Genomic DNA, 20043 nt, shown 5'->3' with positions numbered 1-20043 from the left:
CCTGCCCCCTGGGGGTCTCTGTGCCCCTCTCTATCCCTGCCCAGTCTTGCTTCCCCTGACCCCCAGCGAGGTTTTCCCTGGGATCACTAACTGCGGTTGCTAAGCACAATGCGTCCATGGCAACTGCAGACACACGCCTAGCCCCCGCCTCTCTTTCCTGCCATTGGCCCGCTGGCCCCTTCGCACCGCCCCCTGTTCTTGCCCATGCCTGCCGCTGATAGGTCGGTGGGAACGTCCACCTGGCGACGTCATAATGGCGGGGAAAGGTGTCCTGATCAGCTGGGCACAACAGATGCCAGATCTGGTGTGAGTCTGAGCAGCAGGGAGGGGAGATCCTGCACCCGATCACCTTCCCCTGTCATACAGGTGAGTTACAGCCTGAGACCAGCCCTCCCCCAGCACAAAACATATCATCCAATAAAAATAACACACTTTTATCTACAATTATTTTTCAAATAAAAAACATCCTTTTTTTTTTTTTTTTTTACAGTCCACCCACATCATAAGTTTCCACTTTTCTAAGTTATAGTCCCACCTTAAAATTGGATACTTTATAATGTGGGTGGACTGTAAAATTGATATTGTTTTTATTTTGAAAAATAATTGTAAATAAAAGTATTATTATTTTCTCACTAATTAGGAGAATGGTAATATATATATATATATATATATATATATATATATATATATATATATATATATATAATATATATATATATATATATATATATATAACACACGAAAATAGCCTTGTTAGTCCGGTTGCGATAGTGCAGAATAAATGAGTTTATTCAGTATTAAGTGATACATTTTTTTTTATTTGGACTAGCAATTTATGTCATAGGACAAGCTTTCGAGAGTTCTCCTCTCTTCCTCAGGTCAGCAATACCTGAGGAAGAGAGAACTCTAGAAAGCTTATCCTATGACATACATTTTTAGTTGTGTATATATATATATATATATATATACACACAGACACGTTAATATTTTTCAGTGATAGCGTTAAGAAATCTCATTTGATTAATATTCAGATTTAACATATCTGTATTTCACGTGTCTGAACTAAATAAGGTGATTTACATTTTACTAATCTACAGAAACGGACGGGATCGATGAGATCCAAAACGTTATCAATAAAAGGGCTCTCTAAATTCCCAAAGACGTTTCCATTTTGTGCTTTTATTTATGAGTAAGATTAATTACATTAATAGAATCACATAAAAAACATTTTCAGAATTCTTTTCACATCCACCTTCAAATCCTATTGGTTGCCCTTCTGAAACACTTATTGTATCTTACAATAGACGTTTAACACCCCATAAAAATGTTTTTTTCCCCCAAGGCTGGGCCTTTGCCGCCCATTGAAAGACAAGTACCAAACCCCGTTCGAAGGGGATTCTTGTAAAGTTTGGGGTTTGTGATAATTCACACTGACCCTTGCGTTTAGTCATTTCCAGCTCATACGTATGCCAGAATGTGTTGGTAAAATAGCAGTAGGACGTTTCAGACGCGCCCACGGTAAAGTAATGGCACAATACCCGTATGGAGAGAGGAGGTGTAGGCGCTCTGTTTTCTAGCCCTGTGGATCCCCCAATAATCTTTAGAGGGGGAAAATGCTACAAAATCAGAACAGGTTATAGCTCCTCAATGGTAATATTATTATCATGTGTTTATAAAGCGCTACATATGCCTCAGCGCAGTACAAGATGTGGCCCTGCATTCTCATCTTACCATATTGCATATACATTAAAGCAGGGGCGGCCAACTCCAGTCCTCAAACGCCACCAACATGTCAGGTTTTCACGATATCCCTGCTTCAGCAGAGGTGGCTCACTCAATGACACAGCCACCCTTGCTGAAGCAGGGATATCCTTAAGGTCTGACCTGTTGGTGGCCCCTGAGGACTGGAGTTGCCCACCTCTGATATATGGGTGGTTCAATTGGTCCCTGCTTCAGCACAGGTGGCTCAATCAGTGGCTAAGTCTTTGAGTCACCTGTGCTGAAGCAGGGATATCCTGAAAACCTGACCTGTATGTGGCCCTTGAGGACTGGAGTTGCCCACCCTTGATACCACACCCATAGGTGGCTCAATCCCCTTTGACTGAGCCACTGATTGAGCCACCTGTGCTGAAGCAGGGACATCCTTAAAACCTGACCTGTTGGTGGCTTTTGCATTAAAGGATTTGCTAAAATGCACAGTGCCCCCCTTTTTTTTGTTCCTATACCTGTATCAGGGGAAGTTGTAGAGACGGCAGATACATGTTTGCAAGAGATCCCCGTGTTTGTCCTTCTGCGCGTTTCTGCGCGTTTCTGCGCTGCATCTTTTATGCACACCTGCAGATAAAACAAATGATCTTGTAACAGAAAAGAGCTTCGTGGGTGGTCATTAGCAGAGCGGCCAGCGAGAGGCGCTGACATGAAATCGCCTGTAACACGAGCGCTCATTATTACGGTAATGCAAACACCAATTATAGCAGCGTTGACATGTTTTTGTCTGCTGCTAATTCTAACTATCGCTTACTAAAGCAGATTCTGTTCTTTTTCAGCCCGTTATGGCCATTGCAAACCTGGTTCAAAACGTCTCTTATAAAGAGGTCCCATATATTATGGTCTCTTATAAAGAGGTCCCGTATATTACGGTCTCTTATAAAGAGGTCCCATATATTACGGTCTGGGTGTCTGACGGTGATCAGAATTCAACAATAAACGTAAAATAATAATCCCACGTGTCAGCACATTCACATGTCTAAGGTCTGCAACCCTGCCCTTCCCCATTATCTCTTAGCACAGGGGTGCTTAACTCCAACCCTCAAGCTCCCCGCCCGCCCCTCCCCCCAGCAAAAGGTCAGGTATTTCAGGATATCCCAGCTTCAGCACAGGTGGCTCAATCATGGGTCAATCGAAGATTGTGGCACTGATTGATACACCTGTGCTGAAGCAGGGATGTCCTGAAATATCTGACGTGGTGGTGGTGTGGGGGGGGGGGGGGGGAGAGGGTGTGCTTGAGGACTGGCGTTGGGCACCACTGCCTTAACATACAATGCTTCTACTCCAGCCAAGGATTCTGGGTAACGACATGCAAGTGACCACTCGCCGTGTCACTCTTGGCTTCTTTCCCATTTTAACATGGGACCCCTATAAGCGCCTGCCTGCCGTATTGCACAGCTTATTCAGCACAGCCTGGGTTACAGAAGTGCAGAGCCAGTAACCCTATTCACAGACAGCTATTTCGACCACATTAGATTAGAACTGTTTGACAGACTCGGCCACCTTCCCTACTTGTTAAAGAATCATATGGTTTATCAGATATAAGACTTTGATTCAGTATTTCCTATTCCCATGTAGCTACCTTCTGTATCCCAATCATTGTTTAAATTCTGGCCATAGAAATGCTGCTGGGCGACTGTTCCTTGTATCTACTACTCCTCCCGTAAATAAGTCCTGGGTCACATTTCCCCTAACCTACAATCTTATGGTCAATTGCCATTTTGACGTCTTCCAGCCTGGCCGGATGGGACAGTTTTACAGAATAGAACCCTTTATGACACGTAGTCAACCGGAATATGTTATGCAAAAAAGAATCCCCATGGTAACCCCTCATCAATTCAAGTCAGGCTGTGATAACGTTTAAGACCAACTAAGGTCCGACATATTTCAATTGATACCGTCTAGTGATGTATCTCTTTCTCCTTGTATAGGCAGCTGCATCGAAAGCTGGTCGCCCAACATGGAGCTGTTAGGATCAACTTTAACGGCGACGTATGCTAGGCCGCGACCAATCCCTACCGGTTCTCTACCAGCCATCTCCACAATGGCATCAAGCTATAAGAACCGATTCCCTCACTATACGCTGAACCATAGCTTGAATCTTCCATGGAGACCTAGCACCTACTATAAGGTGGCATCTGTAACGCCCACACTGGAGCCACTCTCAAAGAGCACCCAAGGCCTCAACCCGGCCCAGATCGTTCCCTTCCCAGCCAACCGAACAGCACTTTTTACCAGATACACGCATGATGACTGGTACAAATCCAATAATAATAGCTACAGAGACTCGGAGTCTTCCAGGCGTAGCGCGGAGCGTCTGCGTGCCGACACCAGCCGCCTACTTCAAGAGAAGGAGCAGAAGACGAGAAAGATCCAGACGGACACCAGTAAGAATTTAGGGGAACGGGTCAACGACATTGCATTTTGGAAATCGGAGATCAATCATGAAATCGACCAGATGATCGCCGAGACAAACGCCCTCTCTGAGATCAAGAGGCGATTGGAAAGGGCGTTGGCCGAAACGGAAGGGCCACTGCAGGTAGCAAAAATGTTTAGCGGGAAGTAAGGGAGGAGGGTTGCTCAGTTTTATAATCGTGCAACGCTGGTCTACCATAACACTCTTCCTCAATATCTTGAGATGCTGTTTTATGTCTCAGAGTTGTTGGCAAAGCAGTTGTTGGCTCGGTTAAAAACAAACATGACCCTCAACACCGGATATGGTGGCTTCTCATGTATATGCCGATGCCGGGAAAGATAACGTCGGCTCTATAATGACATGACCCAGTAGTGCAGCTTATGGAAGTCCTGCATCGTAGGCCATTGAGTCATCTCATATTTAATGGAGAATGGGAATCCGCTACGTTTCCTGCACTCTCTCTAAGGCAGTGATTTGCAACCTTTTTATGGTTAAGGAACCCTAAAATTATATCGGGGAAATTCTGGGGGAACCCCGACCCTCTCTAATAGCATGTCTGTGATCAGATGCATTGTAAGGAACCCCAACCCTCTCTAATAGCACGTCTGAGATCAAATGCATTGTAAGGAACCCCAACCCTCTCTAATAGCGCGTCTGATACATTGTAAGTACAATTTTATAATGACCTGAAAATTGCAGGGAACCCTATAGGGATGGCCGGGGAACCCAATGGTTCCTAGGAACCCCAGTTGAAAAACACTGTTCTAAGGCCATAATAGTGATCATACACACAGAAAAAGTCTGGGTCATCTGCTAATGTGTTGTCCTGTCGTACGTTTGCAAAACCGAAATACATTTCAGAACAATGATGGGGCAACCTTACATGATATCTCAGAGGGCTGGATGGGAACAAAATGAGAGAGAGGAGCAGTTCTAGATATTTAGGAACAGAGACACACAGGGAAGAAGGGTCTACTGCCCTGAAATAGTCGCCTTGTATTTTCTAACCCAAAGGGCTCAGGTTTGGGTGCATTCCCCCGCACAGAGAAAGTTGTTACATATTTTAGATGCTGTAATACATGAGCTTCCAAGGCCACAGAAGTCTCTTTAACATATGGATCCTCGTCTGTGTCCCAGAGATAGGCGTGTATATTCCTTCTTGGCCTCTCTGATGCCATGTGGAGCGCACATGGGGTAACGCACAGATTGGAGCCTGTCCTTGCTAAACTGCAACCCCCCCCCCCCCCCGTGCCAGGTATCTCCCTTCCCCCCCTGTCCCCCCGTGCCAGGTATCTCCCTTCCCCCTCCCTCCCTCCCCCCGTGCCAGGTATCTCCCTTCATGGAGCAGTTCTGAATTTGGTGGAAGGTTATGTAATTTCTGACTGTTCTCCAACCAGAAAATTTTTCAGCCACTTAACATTTTGAAGTCATGCTCCGTACAGCTCTACATTGCTGCATGTTATATCTTAGGTCAGGGGTGGCCAACTCCAGTCCTCAAGGGCTACCAACAAGGTCAGGTTTTTTGGGATATCCCTGCTTCAGCACAGCTGGCTCAGTCATTGATTGAGCCACCTTGTGCTGAAGCATGGGTATCCAGAAAACCTGTCCAGCTGGTGGCCCTTGAAGACTGGAGTTGGCCACCTCTGTCTTAGGCACCTAATAAGTTAAGGCTTCAATGGCCAATTTAACTCCTCACATGCTAGAGGGGCCTGCTGCGTTGTCACCTCTTTTGGCAGCAAATGGGTTAACCATCTTTATGGCAACAGCCAACCATGAGTTAAGGAGACAAAGCAAATAAAACTTTAGTAGTTATTGAATCTTCTAGTCACGGGGAGGGGGCTTTGATGGGGTCCGTGATGTAGATTTTTAGGGTATTGTCAAACTCCCGGACTGGATACACTTCTTATAACCGGTAAACAGTGTAACCAAGTTATCCTACAACACACACACCCCCCTCTCCCCCCCCTCCTCCCTCCCCCCTCCCCCCCCCCGGCAGGAACAAGGGACCGTGCGTACGGCAGAGCGATGGGTTGCTACAAACACTGAAACAATGTGAGCCTGGGGACTCTGTGCTGTAGTGTCAATTGTAACACAATGACTCAAACACATACACACACACATTGATGCACACAGAGCAGACTGACTCAGCTACACACATACACTGATACACAAAGCAGACTGACAGATACACACACACACACACAAACACACAGGGCAGACTGACACCGACTCAAACACATACACACACATTGATGCACACAGAGCAGACTGACTCAGCTACACACACTGATACACACACCAGACTGACACACTGATGCACACAGAGCAGACTGACACACACACACACTGATACACACACCAGACTGACACACTGATACACACACCAGACTGACACACTTATACACAGAGCAGACTGAATTATATACATGCAGGGCTCAGTCTCTCAGACCTGTTCAGGGTGCTGGGTGCAGTCTGGGCTCTGTCTCTCAGACCTGCTCAGGGTGCTGGGTGGGTGCAGGCTGTGCTCAGTCTCTCAGACCTGCTCAGGGTGCTGGGTGGGTGCAGGCTGTGCTCAGTCTCTCAGACCTGCTCAGGGTGCTAGGTGGGTGCAGGCAGTGCTCAGTCTCTCAGACCTGCTCAGGGTGCTGGGTGGGTGCAGGCTGTGCTCAGTCTCTCAGACCTGCTCAGGTTGCTGGGTGGGTGCAGGCTGTGCTCAGTCTCTCAGACCTGCTCAGGGTGCTGGGTGGGTGCAGGCTGTGCTCAGTCTCTCAGACCTGCTCAGGGTGCTGGGTGGGTGCAGGCTGGGCTCAGTCTCTCATACCCGCTCAGGGTGCTGGGTGGGTGCAGGCTGGGTGTGGATATGCAGATAGAATAAGGATGGGTGCCAGAAACATTTATAGTCCAAAAGAGCTTTATTCACATCCATTTATACAGTAAGGCTCCCCATATAACAGACAGACTTCACATTAGACCTATTAACTGATGACAAATGACAATGACTCTGCGCTCCTTCCCCTGTCGCCTCTCTCTCCTACGCTGGCGAGATACTTCTGCTTGTTCCCCTTGGTACTAGTTATATTGGTAACCTTCTGCATAGCGTCAATAATGCCCTATCTGAAGTGGGCCCCCGCTGGGAATACACTCTGCTTTGTGGGATCAGTATCCTCTTACTGTGTACTGCGTATTGGATCAGGAGTTTACTAAAGACCTTCCCGTCAGGCCGATCCGATTATGCCCCGCAGCTACTACTCTTAAACATATTTACAGGAGTCACAGAGAGGCCCCCTGCCAGAACTCCGAGGAACCTGCTTCAAGAACATTGGCTGGAGCTATATATACACCCTTCTATCTCCCTATGGTGACATCATGGGTCACAAGGCGTACACATCGCATGATGGGGTGGGGCAATATCGGAGTGATCCCACCCGGTTAACCCCTTACACACACCTGACTCTCATACACTGATACACACAGAGCAGACTGATTCGGATACACACACTGACACACACAGTGCAGACTGACTGATACATATACACACTGATACACACAGCAGACTGACTCGGATACACACACACAGAACAGATGGCTAATTTCCGATTTAGGTGTGTGTGTGTGTGTGTGTGTGTGTGTGTGTGTGTGTGTGTGTGTGTGTGTGTGTGTGTGCGTGCGTGCGTGCGTGCGTGCGTGTGTGTGTGTGTAATTACCGCACCAGGCTTGGGATATATTTGTATTTTTTGTTGGAGCGGTTTCCTGATTTGGTTCCCCGGTTGCCCGCAGGTTGCCCTGGAATGTCTGTATCACCGGGAGAAGAGAATGTCCATAGACCTTGTACACGACGATGTGGAGAAAGCGCTCCTCCAGGTGAGTTCAACTACACGAGGCACAGGTACACCACAACACCCCATGTAGCTACGCCGCGCTGTATTGTGTGACAACAGCTGCAGTATGTTAGGTCACCAAAATAGCGCTGTTAAGAGAATCTAGATGAAGAAATTCCCCCGTAGATATGAATTCATCTATTAAGATCATCTCTATAGTGCAATATAGTGATCTGGTAGTAAACACAGCAGGTAGGTAACCTTGTATAGTGCATTAAAGCAAGCATGGAACCACCTATACAAGTAGGGTTTGCCAGGCGGCTTCTCCAAAAATACTGGACACAATGGTGAAAGGTGCGACACGCTCGAGACCCAAACACCTCTCTCCGCTCCGTGCTATTTCCTTCTCTTCTTGGCCCCACCCCCAGGCTACTGACACCTTCTTCTGATTGGCTGCTGCTGGGTAATGCAGCCAATCAGGATGGAGGAAGCTGCCCAGCCCCCTAGCAACAGCCCTGCGCTCTCCTTGCTCTGGGAAATCCCGCGGGCCCCCCCAAGCCAGTCAGGTCACTATGTCCAGAGAGGTAATACGGGTGTAAACACACATGTCCAGTGTTGCATCTCATTTTTTACTGGACAGTGTCCAAATACAGGACAGTCCGATTCAATACTGGACACCTGGCGACCCTATAGAAGAACAAGAGCTGGTTCTGTAAGATCTCACACGGTGTTATTCGTTAAAACGCAAGACACGGAAGCTCCAGTTGATGGGCGTTACCATGCAGAGCGCCCTAATCCAACGCTTGATTAATAACTCCCATAGAGAGCAATAAATGAAGCAAACACAACGGGTGTGTGTAATCCCGTAATGTAGTTCCCTAATGCTAGCCTCGTCCTGCAGCTGAAGCTGAGGATTCACGTATACAGGACAATAAACTAGTCACTCACTTGTTTTATTGGAGAGGGGTTGGCATGCGGAATGGGAGGATTGGCCGCGATCAAAACACCGCTGGCGATCTGCTGCTGGGACACTTGGCCGCGATGTCCACTCCTGTGCTTGACCGCCCGCTGTTCGCTGAGCACCCATCTCGCCAAGCCAGGTCTGCCACGCGGACAACTGCATATTCCGACCGCCCGCTCCGACAATTGCATGTTTAAATGTCCCACACGGGCCCGTTATGCTGCCGAGACAGGCCGCTGTCCGGCGGGACATTTAAAGATGGCGCGTTGGAGCGGCCTGTCCGGGCAGTGTGGCGGTCCCGCGCGGGACATTTAAACATGCAATTGTCAGGGTGGGCGGTCAGGCGTGGCAGATCTGGCTTGTCAAGACGGGGATGCTGGAATGGACATCGTGGCGAAATATCCCTGCAGCGAAGTGTCCCGACAGTAGAAGGCCAGCAGCGTTTTGGTCATGACCAAACATTCTAGACCAGTTGGCATGTGTCATCCCATGGATCCTATAGAATGATGGATGGATGGATACCCATACAGTGAAGGAACCGGCACTCCACAGGTCTTCATACAAGAAAGACTTTAACGTGGATTGAAATCTTTTTTGAATGAAGACCTCTGGGGTTCTGGTTCCTTCTTGTTTTTGGAGGATGTGTCCTACATTTTTGGTCTCCCTTATGGGGGACGACCTCTGTCCACCCGACGCCGTTATACCGGGCCAGCGAGTGCACCTAACCTCTTTCTCCTACCCACTCAGCGAGCCATGCATCTTATAAGTACACGCATACACCAGCCCAATGAAACACTATTTTTTCCCCCTCTGCGTTGGACAGGAGGTGGAATGCATCAGGTCCTGCCAGGAAAGGATGAGGCGACACCTGGAGAAGACCTTGGCCCAGCTTGCGTAAGGCACAAACCTTAAACATGGGGCCGTGCGTCCCGTACAATTCGGCCTGTAAAAACCGGACTCGCGCATGTGGTTCTGTGCTGAGGATTTGAGCCCAATCTGGATGCCTTTATGAGAAGAGCCCGGCAAATTTGGGAGCCCTCCTTTGAAAAGGAACTTAGTGTGAACACAATATAGAGCAATGCTAAGTATTACCACACACTACTACTGCATCAGCTGTCTAAAGCATCGGCTATTTAGAGAGCGGAGACCCAAATACAGTTGAATGGTTCCTGCCAAAACGTACAGCTGCTGATATCCACTGTGTGCTACAGAAACCCCCTACACGTAGAAAACACCCAGCGGCAGATCAGCAGAGCTCCGTGTAACGCCATCTTACCCAAACGCGTGCAAACGCCGCAGGGTTATCTCACTCGCTGAAAGCACCCGGCATTGCTTGGGAATTCTAAGAAACCAACCTCACCCCCCCCTACTCCTCCTCTCATCCCCCCCTACTCCTCCTCTCATCCCCCCCCCACTCCTCCTCTCATCCCGCCCCCCCCACTCCTCCTCTCACCCCCCCTACTCCTCCTCTCATCCCCCCCACTCCTCCTCTCATCCCCCCCTACTCCTCCTCTCACCCCCCCCCACTCCTCCTCTCATCCCGCCCCCCCCACTCCTCCTCCTCTCATCCCTCCCCCCACTCCTCCTCATCCCCCCCCACTCCTCCCCTCATCCCTCCTCTCCCCCCCCCCCCCCAACTCATATCTCTCTCCCTCCCATCACTTTCCTTTAATACCTTATGATGTCCCCAACTCTCTCCGCCTCTCTCCCCTTCTCCGGCGTTCTTACTTTCTCCCTCCCGCGCCAACTGACTTCCTCTCTTTCTTCATCTGCTTTCTGTGTAAACTTTACAGCTATCTGACTCTCCTTATCTGCCACCAGGTTGTGTGCATTATGATGATGTGAGCCAGATACAGCGCCTAGTGTGTGTGTGTGTGTGTGTGTCGTGGAAGAGTCACCAAACGCAAATGGTTGAACCAAATAATGAGTATTTATGATTGAGACATGGCATATGAGGCAATAGAGCAGTGGTTGGGATCTCCAGTGCTCAAGAGCCACCAACAGGTCAGGTTTTCAGAATATCCCTGCTTCTGCACAGGCGGCTCAGTCAAAGACTGGGCCTCTGATTGAGCCACCTGTGCTGAAACAGGGACTGATTGAGCCACCTGTGATGAAGCAGGGATATTGTAAAAACCTGACCTCTTGGACGGCCCTTGAGGACCGGAGGGCGTTGCCCGCCCATGCGATGGAGAGATTGGGAATTAGGTAGGTTCTTCAGCGGGTGGGGAAAATGAGAAGGCTGCTGCAGGTTTGGAAGTTGATCTTTGCTGTAACCATCGATCTGTATTTCCACTCCACACTCCAGGTCTAACAGAGCAGCCCAGCATGAGCTGGAGAGAGACGTCAGCGACAAGCAAACCGCCTACCGTATCGATGACAAGTGCCAGAATCTCCGGAATACCTCCGACGGCATTGGTTACTTCCGAGGAGTGGAACGCGTCGACGCAACGTACGTCTGCTGGCTCTCTTCCATTGCTGAACTTTCAGGGACACCTCTATTGCTGCAGAAATATTCTCACAAGGGAGCCGGGTCACAAATGTGCCTTTTTTTTACACTTGATTCACAGGCTTCTCAGCGTTAATCGCACGCGCACGCACACGCTCACGCACGCACGCACCCACGCTCACACGCACGCTCACGCACACACGCACACACGCTCACACACGCACTCTCACGCACGCACACACACGCGCTCACACACACACACGCTCACACACACGCTCACAAAGACACGCTCACACACACACGCTCACACACACACGCTCACACACACGCACACACACACACACACACACACACACGCTTGCTCACACACACGCTCACACACACACGCTCACACACACACGCTCACACACACACGCTCACACACACACGCTCACACACACACGCTCACACACACACGCTCACACACACACGCTCACACACACGCTCACACACACGCTCACACACACACGCTCACACACACGCTCACACACACTCCCCCTGTTTTTGTTCTGTATGCTTTTTGCGATACATTACAGCAGGGCCCTCAACTGGTGTCCCGTGGGCTAAATGCGCCCCGCAATGGGCTTTCATGTTGCCTTTAAGACTCTGCTCCCCCTAATTTTATCATAGTTGCTTGAGCGGCCTAGTGCCGGGCTCTCCAACTGCCCCCCCCGCTTAGTGCCGGACTCTCCAACTGCCCCCCCGCTTAGTGCCGGACTCTCCAACTGGCCCCCCCGCTTAGTGCCGGACTCTCCAACTGCCCCCCCGCTTAGTGCCGGACTCTCCAACTGGCCCCCCCGCTTAGTGCCGGGCTCTCCAACTGCCCCCCCGCTTAGTGCCGGACTCTCCAACTGGCCCCCCCGCTTAGTGCCGGGCTCTCCAACTGCCCCCCCCGCTTAGTGCCGGACTCTCCAACTGCCCCCCTGCTTAGTGTCGGGCTCTCCAACTGGCCCCCCGCTTAGTGCCAGGCTCTCCAACTGGCCCCCCGCTTAGTGCCGGACTCTCCAACTGGCGCCTCGTGTAGGACCTCAATGTTGGCCCTTGGTCTCTCTACTCCTGCTAATTTCATTCCTGTTGCTCAGGCGGCTAAGAAACTGAAACTCACTTGTAAGTGGCGGTAATGTCCTCGATGGGGCAGATATTATACATGCGGGCCACATTTTTAAATATAATTTTCAACTCTTTCAATATATCTAAATATGCATTACTATAAGCTTCTGGCCCCTTTGGTGAACGAGTCGAAGAGTCCTGGTTTAGTGATAGTTTGACTTTTATACATTTACATCGCTCTGCAAGAATTTGGCGCAATACGCGGCGGGCAGAAGCTTCTAGGGGTTCCACGTTAAAATGGATAAGAAGCAAAAAGGTGACACTGTGTGCTCATTTGCATGTCATTACCCAGAATCCCTGGCTGCAGTGTGTGCTAAGACAGCGGTGCGCAATCTGTGGGGCGCGACCCCCAGGGGAGGCGCGAGACTGCCGACGGGGGGCGCGGGGTTTACAGAGGCCCCGCGCGCTTCCCGAAGGCACTTAAATTAAGTGCCGGGGGAGCTGCAGGGCCTCTGTAAACCATACTTACCCGTGGCTCCGGCGGCTTCCTCCTGGCGTCGCCATGGCAACGCGGCGTCAAAATGACGCTGCGAGGTCATGTGACGTCACGTTGCTATGGCAACGTGACGTCATTACGCCGGAGCGCGGGTAAGTTGGGGTTGGGGGGGGCGCGGGAGCGAGGGGACAGCCGTCAGGGGGGCGCAGAGAAAAAAGTTTGCGCCCCCCTGTGCTAAGAGATAATGGGGAATGACATGGTGGCAGACTGTAATATACAGAAGAGAGCCTAGGACAGGGTTACATGCTTGGACAGCAACACACAAACATGTATCCATACGTTTAATCTGTAATTAGGACAATGAGGTAGCAGAAGAATGCAGCCAGCGAATATATAACTGGTATATAAACAGAACTTTCATAACTGTCATATTTCCTGAAAGTCACAGATATGAGAGGTTCTGCCCAGATATATTTGGCCGGGCCACTTCCTGTACAATCTGGAAAGGCGGGGGGAGGGAGAAAGTAATATTGGATACGGCGCAGGTCCAGCTTAGATGGTTTCTTCAGATGAAGACTGCCTGAGCTGAAAGAGTAGTGGATGCACGGAGAAGCCTTCCATCAGAGGTGGTGGACAGCAAATACATTAGAAGAATTCAGAACTGCTGTGGACAGGGGTGTTCTAAATATGGAAACAAATATCAAATCGGGTCTGGGGTAACGGTGTCCCGTGTCTATGTCTCTCTGATATGGGATGTCCGCATCATCTGATTCCTTAATCCCCCAGTATCTCCGTCCCCGAGTCCTGGGCCAAGTTTAGCGATGATAACATCCTGAGGTCCCAGAGCGAGCGGGCGTCGTCGGCCAAGCTGCGGGACGACGTGGAGATCCTGCTGAACGTCACCTCCAACGAGATGTGGGGCCACTTCAACGCGGTCAACGTTGCGTTCACCAACCGCATCTCCGAGACCGCCGACGCCAAGAACAAGCTGCAGACCCACCTCGCCAAGGTAGGCTGGGCGCCAATGAAAAGTGATACTGTGTATGACCAACCCCCCCCCCCTCATTTTCAGGGATTCCGTAGCGAGATCTCACAATAACTACAATGGACTGGGATGGCAGATAGAGCAGACGCGCCGCGTGATACCCAGGTCGGGACTTTCGGTTCTGTAACAGGTGCACCGTCTGTTAGATCCCCATATAAATACACCATACATATTTATGTCCAAAGAGGTTATTTTTAATGAATATTATTTTTTTAATAGAGACTTTCCCTCCCAAAAAATTCCGCTTATTCGGGGGGTTTCAGGGGCTGAACTGCGTTGATTTTAGCACCGGGGACCCCCTGCTTCCTGAGATACTTACCTCCCGTAGGGGGCGCCGGTGGCAGTCACGCGGGCCAATAGGAAGCTGCCAGTGATGACGTCACGGCTTCTTATTGGCCCGCATGACGTTGGAGCTTTAAATACACCATTTCGATAGCCCCATATAGCCTTGCCGGGGCTGCTACTAGCACCCCCTACGGAGGTCTGAATCTCGAGAAGCAGGGGGTCCCGGGAGCTGAAATTAAGGCACTTCAGCTCCTGGAGACCCCCTGCTTCAATCCTAGGACTGTAAACAAAAGAAATGGAAAGCAGGGGTTAGTAGGGTGTTCCAGAAGTAGGGTGCAACAAGGGAGTAGTTGGGACAGACTCCTAGAGGCAGGTAGAGTAGAAAGAAAGCAAGCTTCAGCAGAGAAGAGGGTGCATGGGAGGACACACCGACCAAACATGAGACGCTGGGTGCCTGGGAGGACACACCGACCAAACATGAGACGCTGGGTGCATGGGAGGACACACCGACCAAACATGAGACGCTGGGTGTCTGGGAGGACACACCGACCAAACATGAGACGCTGGGTGCCTGGGAGGACACACCGACCAAACATGAGACGCTCGGTGTCTGGGAGGACACACCGACCAAACATGAGACGCTGGGTGCCTGGGAGGACACACCGACCAAACATGAGACGCTGGGTGCCTGGGAGGACACACCGACCAAACATGAGACGCTGGGTGCATGGGAGGACACACCGACCAAACATGAGACGCTGGGTGCATGGGAGGACACACCGACCAAACATGAGACGCTGGGTGCCTGGGAGGACACACCGACCAAACATGAGACGCTGGGTGCATGGGAGGACACACCGACCAAACATGAGACGCTGGGTGCATGGGAGGACACACCGACCAAACATGAGACGCTGGGTGCATGGGAGGACACACCGACCAAACATGAGACGCTGGGTGCATGGGAGGACACACCGACCAAACATGAGACGCTGGGTGCCTGGGAGGACACACCGACCAAACATGAGACGCTGGGTGCATGGGAGGACACACCGACCAAACATGAGACGCTGGGTGCCTGGGAGGAGACACCGACCAAACATGAGACGCTGGGTGCCTGGGAGGACACACCGACCAAACATGAGACGCTGGGTGCCTGGGAGGACACACCGACCAAACATGAGACGCTGGGTGCCTGGGAGGACACACCGACCAAACATGAGACGCTGGGTGCATGGGAGGACACACCGACCAAACATGAGACGCTGGGTGCATGGGAGGACACACCGACCAAACATGAGACGCTGGGTGCCTGGGAGGACACACCGACCAAACATGAGACGCTGGGTGCATGGGAGGACACACCGACCAAACATGAGACGCTGGGTGCATGGGAGGACACACCGACCAAACATGAGACGCTGGGTGCATGGGAGGACACACCGACCAAACATGAGACGCTGGGTGCCTGGGAGGACACACCGACCAAACATGAGACGCTGGGTGCATGGGAGGACACACCGACCAAACATGAGACGCTGGGTGCCTGGGAGGACACACCGACCAAACATGAGACGCTGGGTGCATGGGAGGACACACCGACCAAACATGAGACGCTGGGTGCATGGGAGGACACACCGACCAAACATGAGACGCTGGGTGCATGGGAGGACACACCGACCAAACATGAGACGCTGGGTGCCTGGGAGGACACACCGACCAAACATGAGACGCTGGGTGCCTGGGAGGACACACCGACCAAACATGAGACGCTGGATGCATGGGAGAACACACCGACCAAACATGAGACGCTGGGTGCATGGGAGGACACACCGACCAAACATGAGACGCTGGGTGCCTGGGAGGACACACCGACCAAACATGAGACGCTGGGTGCCTGGGAGGACACACCGACCAAACATGAGACGCTGGGTGCATGGGAGGACACACCGACCAAACATGAGACGCTGGGTGCCTGGGAGGACACACCGACCAAACATGAGACGCTGGATGCCTGGGAGGACACACCGACCAAACATGAGACGCTGGATGCCTGGGAGGACACACCGACCAAACATGAGACGCTGGGTGCCTGGGAGGACACACCGACCAAACATGAGACGCTGGATCCCATCGCCGTTGTTTTTTTGATCCGTATTATTCATATTTTAACAGGAATAAGTTTGAGCCATTGAGAATTTCCTTGTCACCCAAATGTGTGTGGTCACTGGTCAGGTCCCCGCCGAGGCCAAGCAGGGCGGGAGCCGCGGTTGGAATTGTGAGACCTCTTGGCCAGTTCATTGGTGTGCTAAGGGTCATCCAGACATGTCCACACACAGTCACAATACTATGCTATGTAACTGTACAAACCACAGCAGGCAACTCGTGGGGAGATTAGACAAATGTTGGACTTCAGGCCTCTCCAGAGGGCACCATAGTGCTTGAATTGTCAGCCTTTGGGCGGAAAGGATTAATTCATCCTGATTTGTACTTTTAAGTTTGATTAATGTATTGTGATTTGACCCTGTTGTGTAAAGCGCAGCGTATACAATGTAAATAAAAAAATATACACGCAACCTACACAGATACAATATCATTGTAATGTTTGGGACACCATCATCTGTTGGGCACAGAAGCTGCGGAATCGCACCGTCTGCAATCTCATTTGTGTTACCTAAACCACAGGAATTGAAGCATTGTGTCAGTGTTAATGTGATACATGTACAAGGCTCTCCCATTTAATCTTTAAATATTTTAAATATTAATTCATATTATGTATGTATGTATATCTTTATATAGCGTCATCAATGTACTGCGCTTCTCAGCAGTAACACGCGGGATATAATTATATGACACATAGTGGGAAGAAGCGTTTGAGACATAAAAGTAGCATTAGGAAAAGGAGTCCCTGCCCCAAAGAGCTTGCAGTCCGATTCACAAAATGTTTTCTGTTCCCTTCTGTAGACGCTCCAAGGAATCTTCCAGACAGAGATGAGCATAGAAGCCATCAAGAAAGCCATCAAGGACAAAAGCGCCCCCATGAAGGTGGCGCAGACCCGGCTTGATGAACGCACAAGGCGACCCAACGTGGAGCTGTGCCGGGACATTGCTCAAATGCAGTAAGAGTTTGGAATTGGTGACAACAGAAGAACCTGGTGTTGTGGTGTTGTGGTGTTGTGGTGTTGAGTCTGGAATAGAAGGCATTGAATGTCACTGAGGGATTGCTATTTGATCAATCAAGTTGGTAAACCTTCCAAAATTCGATGGAATGGTAATAACAGTAATGCCACTTGTTGTAGTCGCATAAGTGGGTGCCCAAGAATAATAATTCATGTTTACTAAGCGGTGTTGTGCTGTAACCCACCTTAGTGGCGTTATGATTTAACACCGCTTTGTTAATATAGACTTCACATTGGTGTATTTCATGGGCAAGGTTTATAGCGAGTTACTTTGGCTCTTGTAATTACATTCCACGTTTGTGTGCCAGTGATAAATTAATTTGGCCTTGTGGTATTTGAACCAGTGACCCTCAGATCCAAAGACACCATCGGTGTGTGTCAACCACTATAGGCCTATCTGTGCCAAGGGTGTTTGGGTTATTTCTTGGTGGAACCGAATCCCAGACCATTTCCCCCCACCAACTCCTTCCTTTCTCCATGCTCTTCCCCAGCCTCGTCTCAGAAGTGTACGAAATCGATGACACCATCCAAACCTTGCAACAACGTCTCCGAGATGCCGAGGACACCCTGCAGATGCTGGTCCACACCAAGGCCAACCTGGAGCACGAGCTCTCCATCAAGGCCAACACTCTCTTCATCGACCAGGAGAAGTGCATGGGCATGAGGAAGAGTTTCCCCAGCACGCCGCGGCTGGTGGGCTACACATAATGTCGCCGGCGGGCGCCAGATCCCTGTGTATTAATAACAAAGCTACAATAACGATTGCAACTTCGATGGTCATGGTTGGTGGTGTCATGGTGGTGTCATGCTTTAACAATGTGTGTTTTTATGCACACGAGTGAATGTTATGCGTCTTATATGAAATAATATAATAAAGGGATTCATTTGTTTTACGTTCATGAACGCCGTGGCGGTGCGGAATGGGACTGTAATGGTGGTCGTCTCTAAACAGGAAGCCACCCGGCAAGGTTGAGGTAGGATATAGATTGCCGACCTGAACTGAGAGATTACGTTGAATCGAGAATAGAATAGTCGGGGGTCACAGGCTGGGGTCGAGGCAAGACGGCAGAGGAGCAAGGTCGGGGGTCACAGGCTGGGGTCGCGGCAGACGTGCAAGGTCGGGGTCACCAACTGGCGTCGAGGCAGAGGTGCAAGGTCGGGGTCACCGGCTGGGGTCGAGGCAGGCGGTGAAGGAACAAGGTGGGGATCACCGGCTGGGGATGAGGCAGGCGGCAGAGATGCACGGTCGGGGGTCACAGGCTGGGGTCGAGGCAGGCGGCTTTACCATGGCAACGCGACGCTGGTGATGCTGCAATTCGGCAGGAGGGCGGCAGCAAGGAGGCGGCTGCCACATGGAAGTGCCGCGGGGCAGCAGATCTTCAAAGCCGCCGCTATATATATATGTTACTTATTACTTTTCAGTGCCTAAGGGGAAATAATACCTGCAGAACCGGTGCAAACGTTTCGCAAGCTGCCTCAGAACAGCAATTTTGGAATGAGTACAGAATTGTCATCTCTCTCTCTCCCCCCCACTTTCTCTCTCACCCCCCCCTTTCTCTCCCCGCCCCCGTCTCTTCCCCCCCTCTTTTTTCTCCTTCCTTCCTTTTACAACAAAATAAGCTCACTTTCTCGCGCTCTCTTTCACGTGCGTGCTCTCTTAAGTGCACTCCCTTGCTCTTGTGCACTCTCTTGCGTGCAAGCTTTCGCGCGCTCTCTCTCGTGTGCTTGCTCTCGCGTGCGTGCTCGCTCTTGTGCTCTCACGTACGTGCTCGCTCTCGCTCTCTCGTGTGTGCTCGCTCCTGCGCTCTCGGGCGTGTACTCTCTTGCTCGCGTGCTCTCTCTCGTGTGTGCTCGCTCCTGCGCTCTCGGGCGTGTACTCTCTTGCTCGCGTGCTTGCTCTCGCGCTATAATACAAAATATAAGTGTTAAGAGCAACAAATCTAAACAAAAAAACCATTGGGAGAGAGAGCTGGAACCCTAAGGCTCAGATCCCCAAACGGGTGCCAAGCTTTAGCACGTCTTCACTCTCATGCATGTAACTGGGAGCTGAGGCGTGCTAAGGCTTAGCACCGTTTGTGAATATGGGCCTCTTTGAGTATATATTCTACAGTGACCACAGGAATCATAGGCATGACACCTCCTTCGCACAGGGGGGCTCAACACCAGTCCTCAAGCCCCTCCCCCCCCCCCTGCGCAACAGGTCAGGTTTTAAGGATATCCCAACTTCAGCACAGGTGGCTCAATCACTGGCTCAGTCGAAGCTGAAGCAGGGATGTCTTGAAATCCTGACCTGTTGGGGGGAACCTGTTGAGGACTGGAGTTGAACACCCCTGCCTTAGGATACCAATATATATATATATATATAAAATTAGTATGACGTTTTGCTGCTTTTGCACCTTGTGACTCTTTGGGTGTGGATAGAAAGATTGCTTCCAGCTCTCCACCCCCCCCCCCCCCCCACCCACCTGCTGCGAACGGTTCAATGGAAAATAAATGAGATTAGTAGCAGGATTTCAGAAGCCAGTATTAGGAGGTCTGGGC

General features: G+C 50.6%; 1 protein-coding gene across 1 annotated transcript; it reads left to right on the top strand.

Moving 5' to 3' along the window:
- Positions 1-207: 207 nt before the first annotated feature.
- On the top strand, positions 208-18405 carry TEKT3 (tektin 3). The gene is made up of 8 exons (XM_075579678.1): positions 208-366; positions 3699-4306; positions 7961-8044; positions 9786-9856; positions 11268-11411; positions 13780-14002; positions 17288-17442; positions 17994-18405. Exons 2-8 carry the CDS (start codon positions 3728-3730, stop codon positions 18208-18210), a joined length of 1473 nt encoding a protein of 490 aa, XP_075435793.1. The 5' UTR covers positions 208-366; positions 3699-3727; the 3' UTR covers positions 18211-18405.
- The last annotated feature ends 1638 nt before the right edge of the window (positions 18406-20043 follow it).

This window comes from Ascaphus truei, chromosome 22 (assembly GCF_040206685.1).
Source record: "Ascaphus truei isolate aAscTru1 chromosome 22, aAscTru1.hap1, whole genome shotgun sequence".
Classification (NCBI taxonomy): Eukaryota; Metazoa; Chordata; class Amphibia; order Anura; family Ascaphidae; genus Ascaphus; species Ascaphus truei.
The sequence above is the reverse complement of the archived record's forward strand: the minus strand, read 5'-3'. Positions and strand labels throughout refer to the sequence as shown.

Bases quoted from the DNA above. Each gene is read 5' to 3' on its own strand.
- TEKT3 (XM_075579678.1), top strand. From the start codon at position 3,728: ATGGAGCTGTTAGGATCAACTTTAACGGCGACGTATGCTAGGCCGCGA. The intron at 9,857-11,267 runs GTAAGGCACAAA...TCCACACTCCAG, and splicing joins AAGACCTTGGCCCAGCTTGC to GTCTAACAGAGCAGCCCAGC. The intron at 17,443-17,993 runs GTAAGAGTTTGG...GCTCTTCCCCAG, and splicing joins CGGGACATTGCTCAAATGCA to CCTCGTCTCAGAAGTGTACG.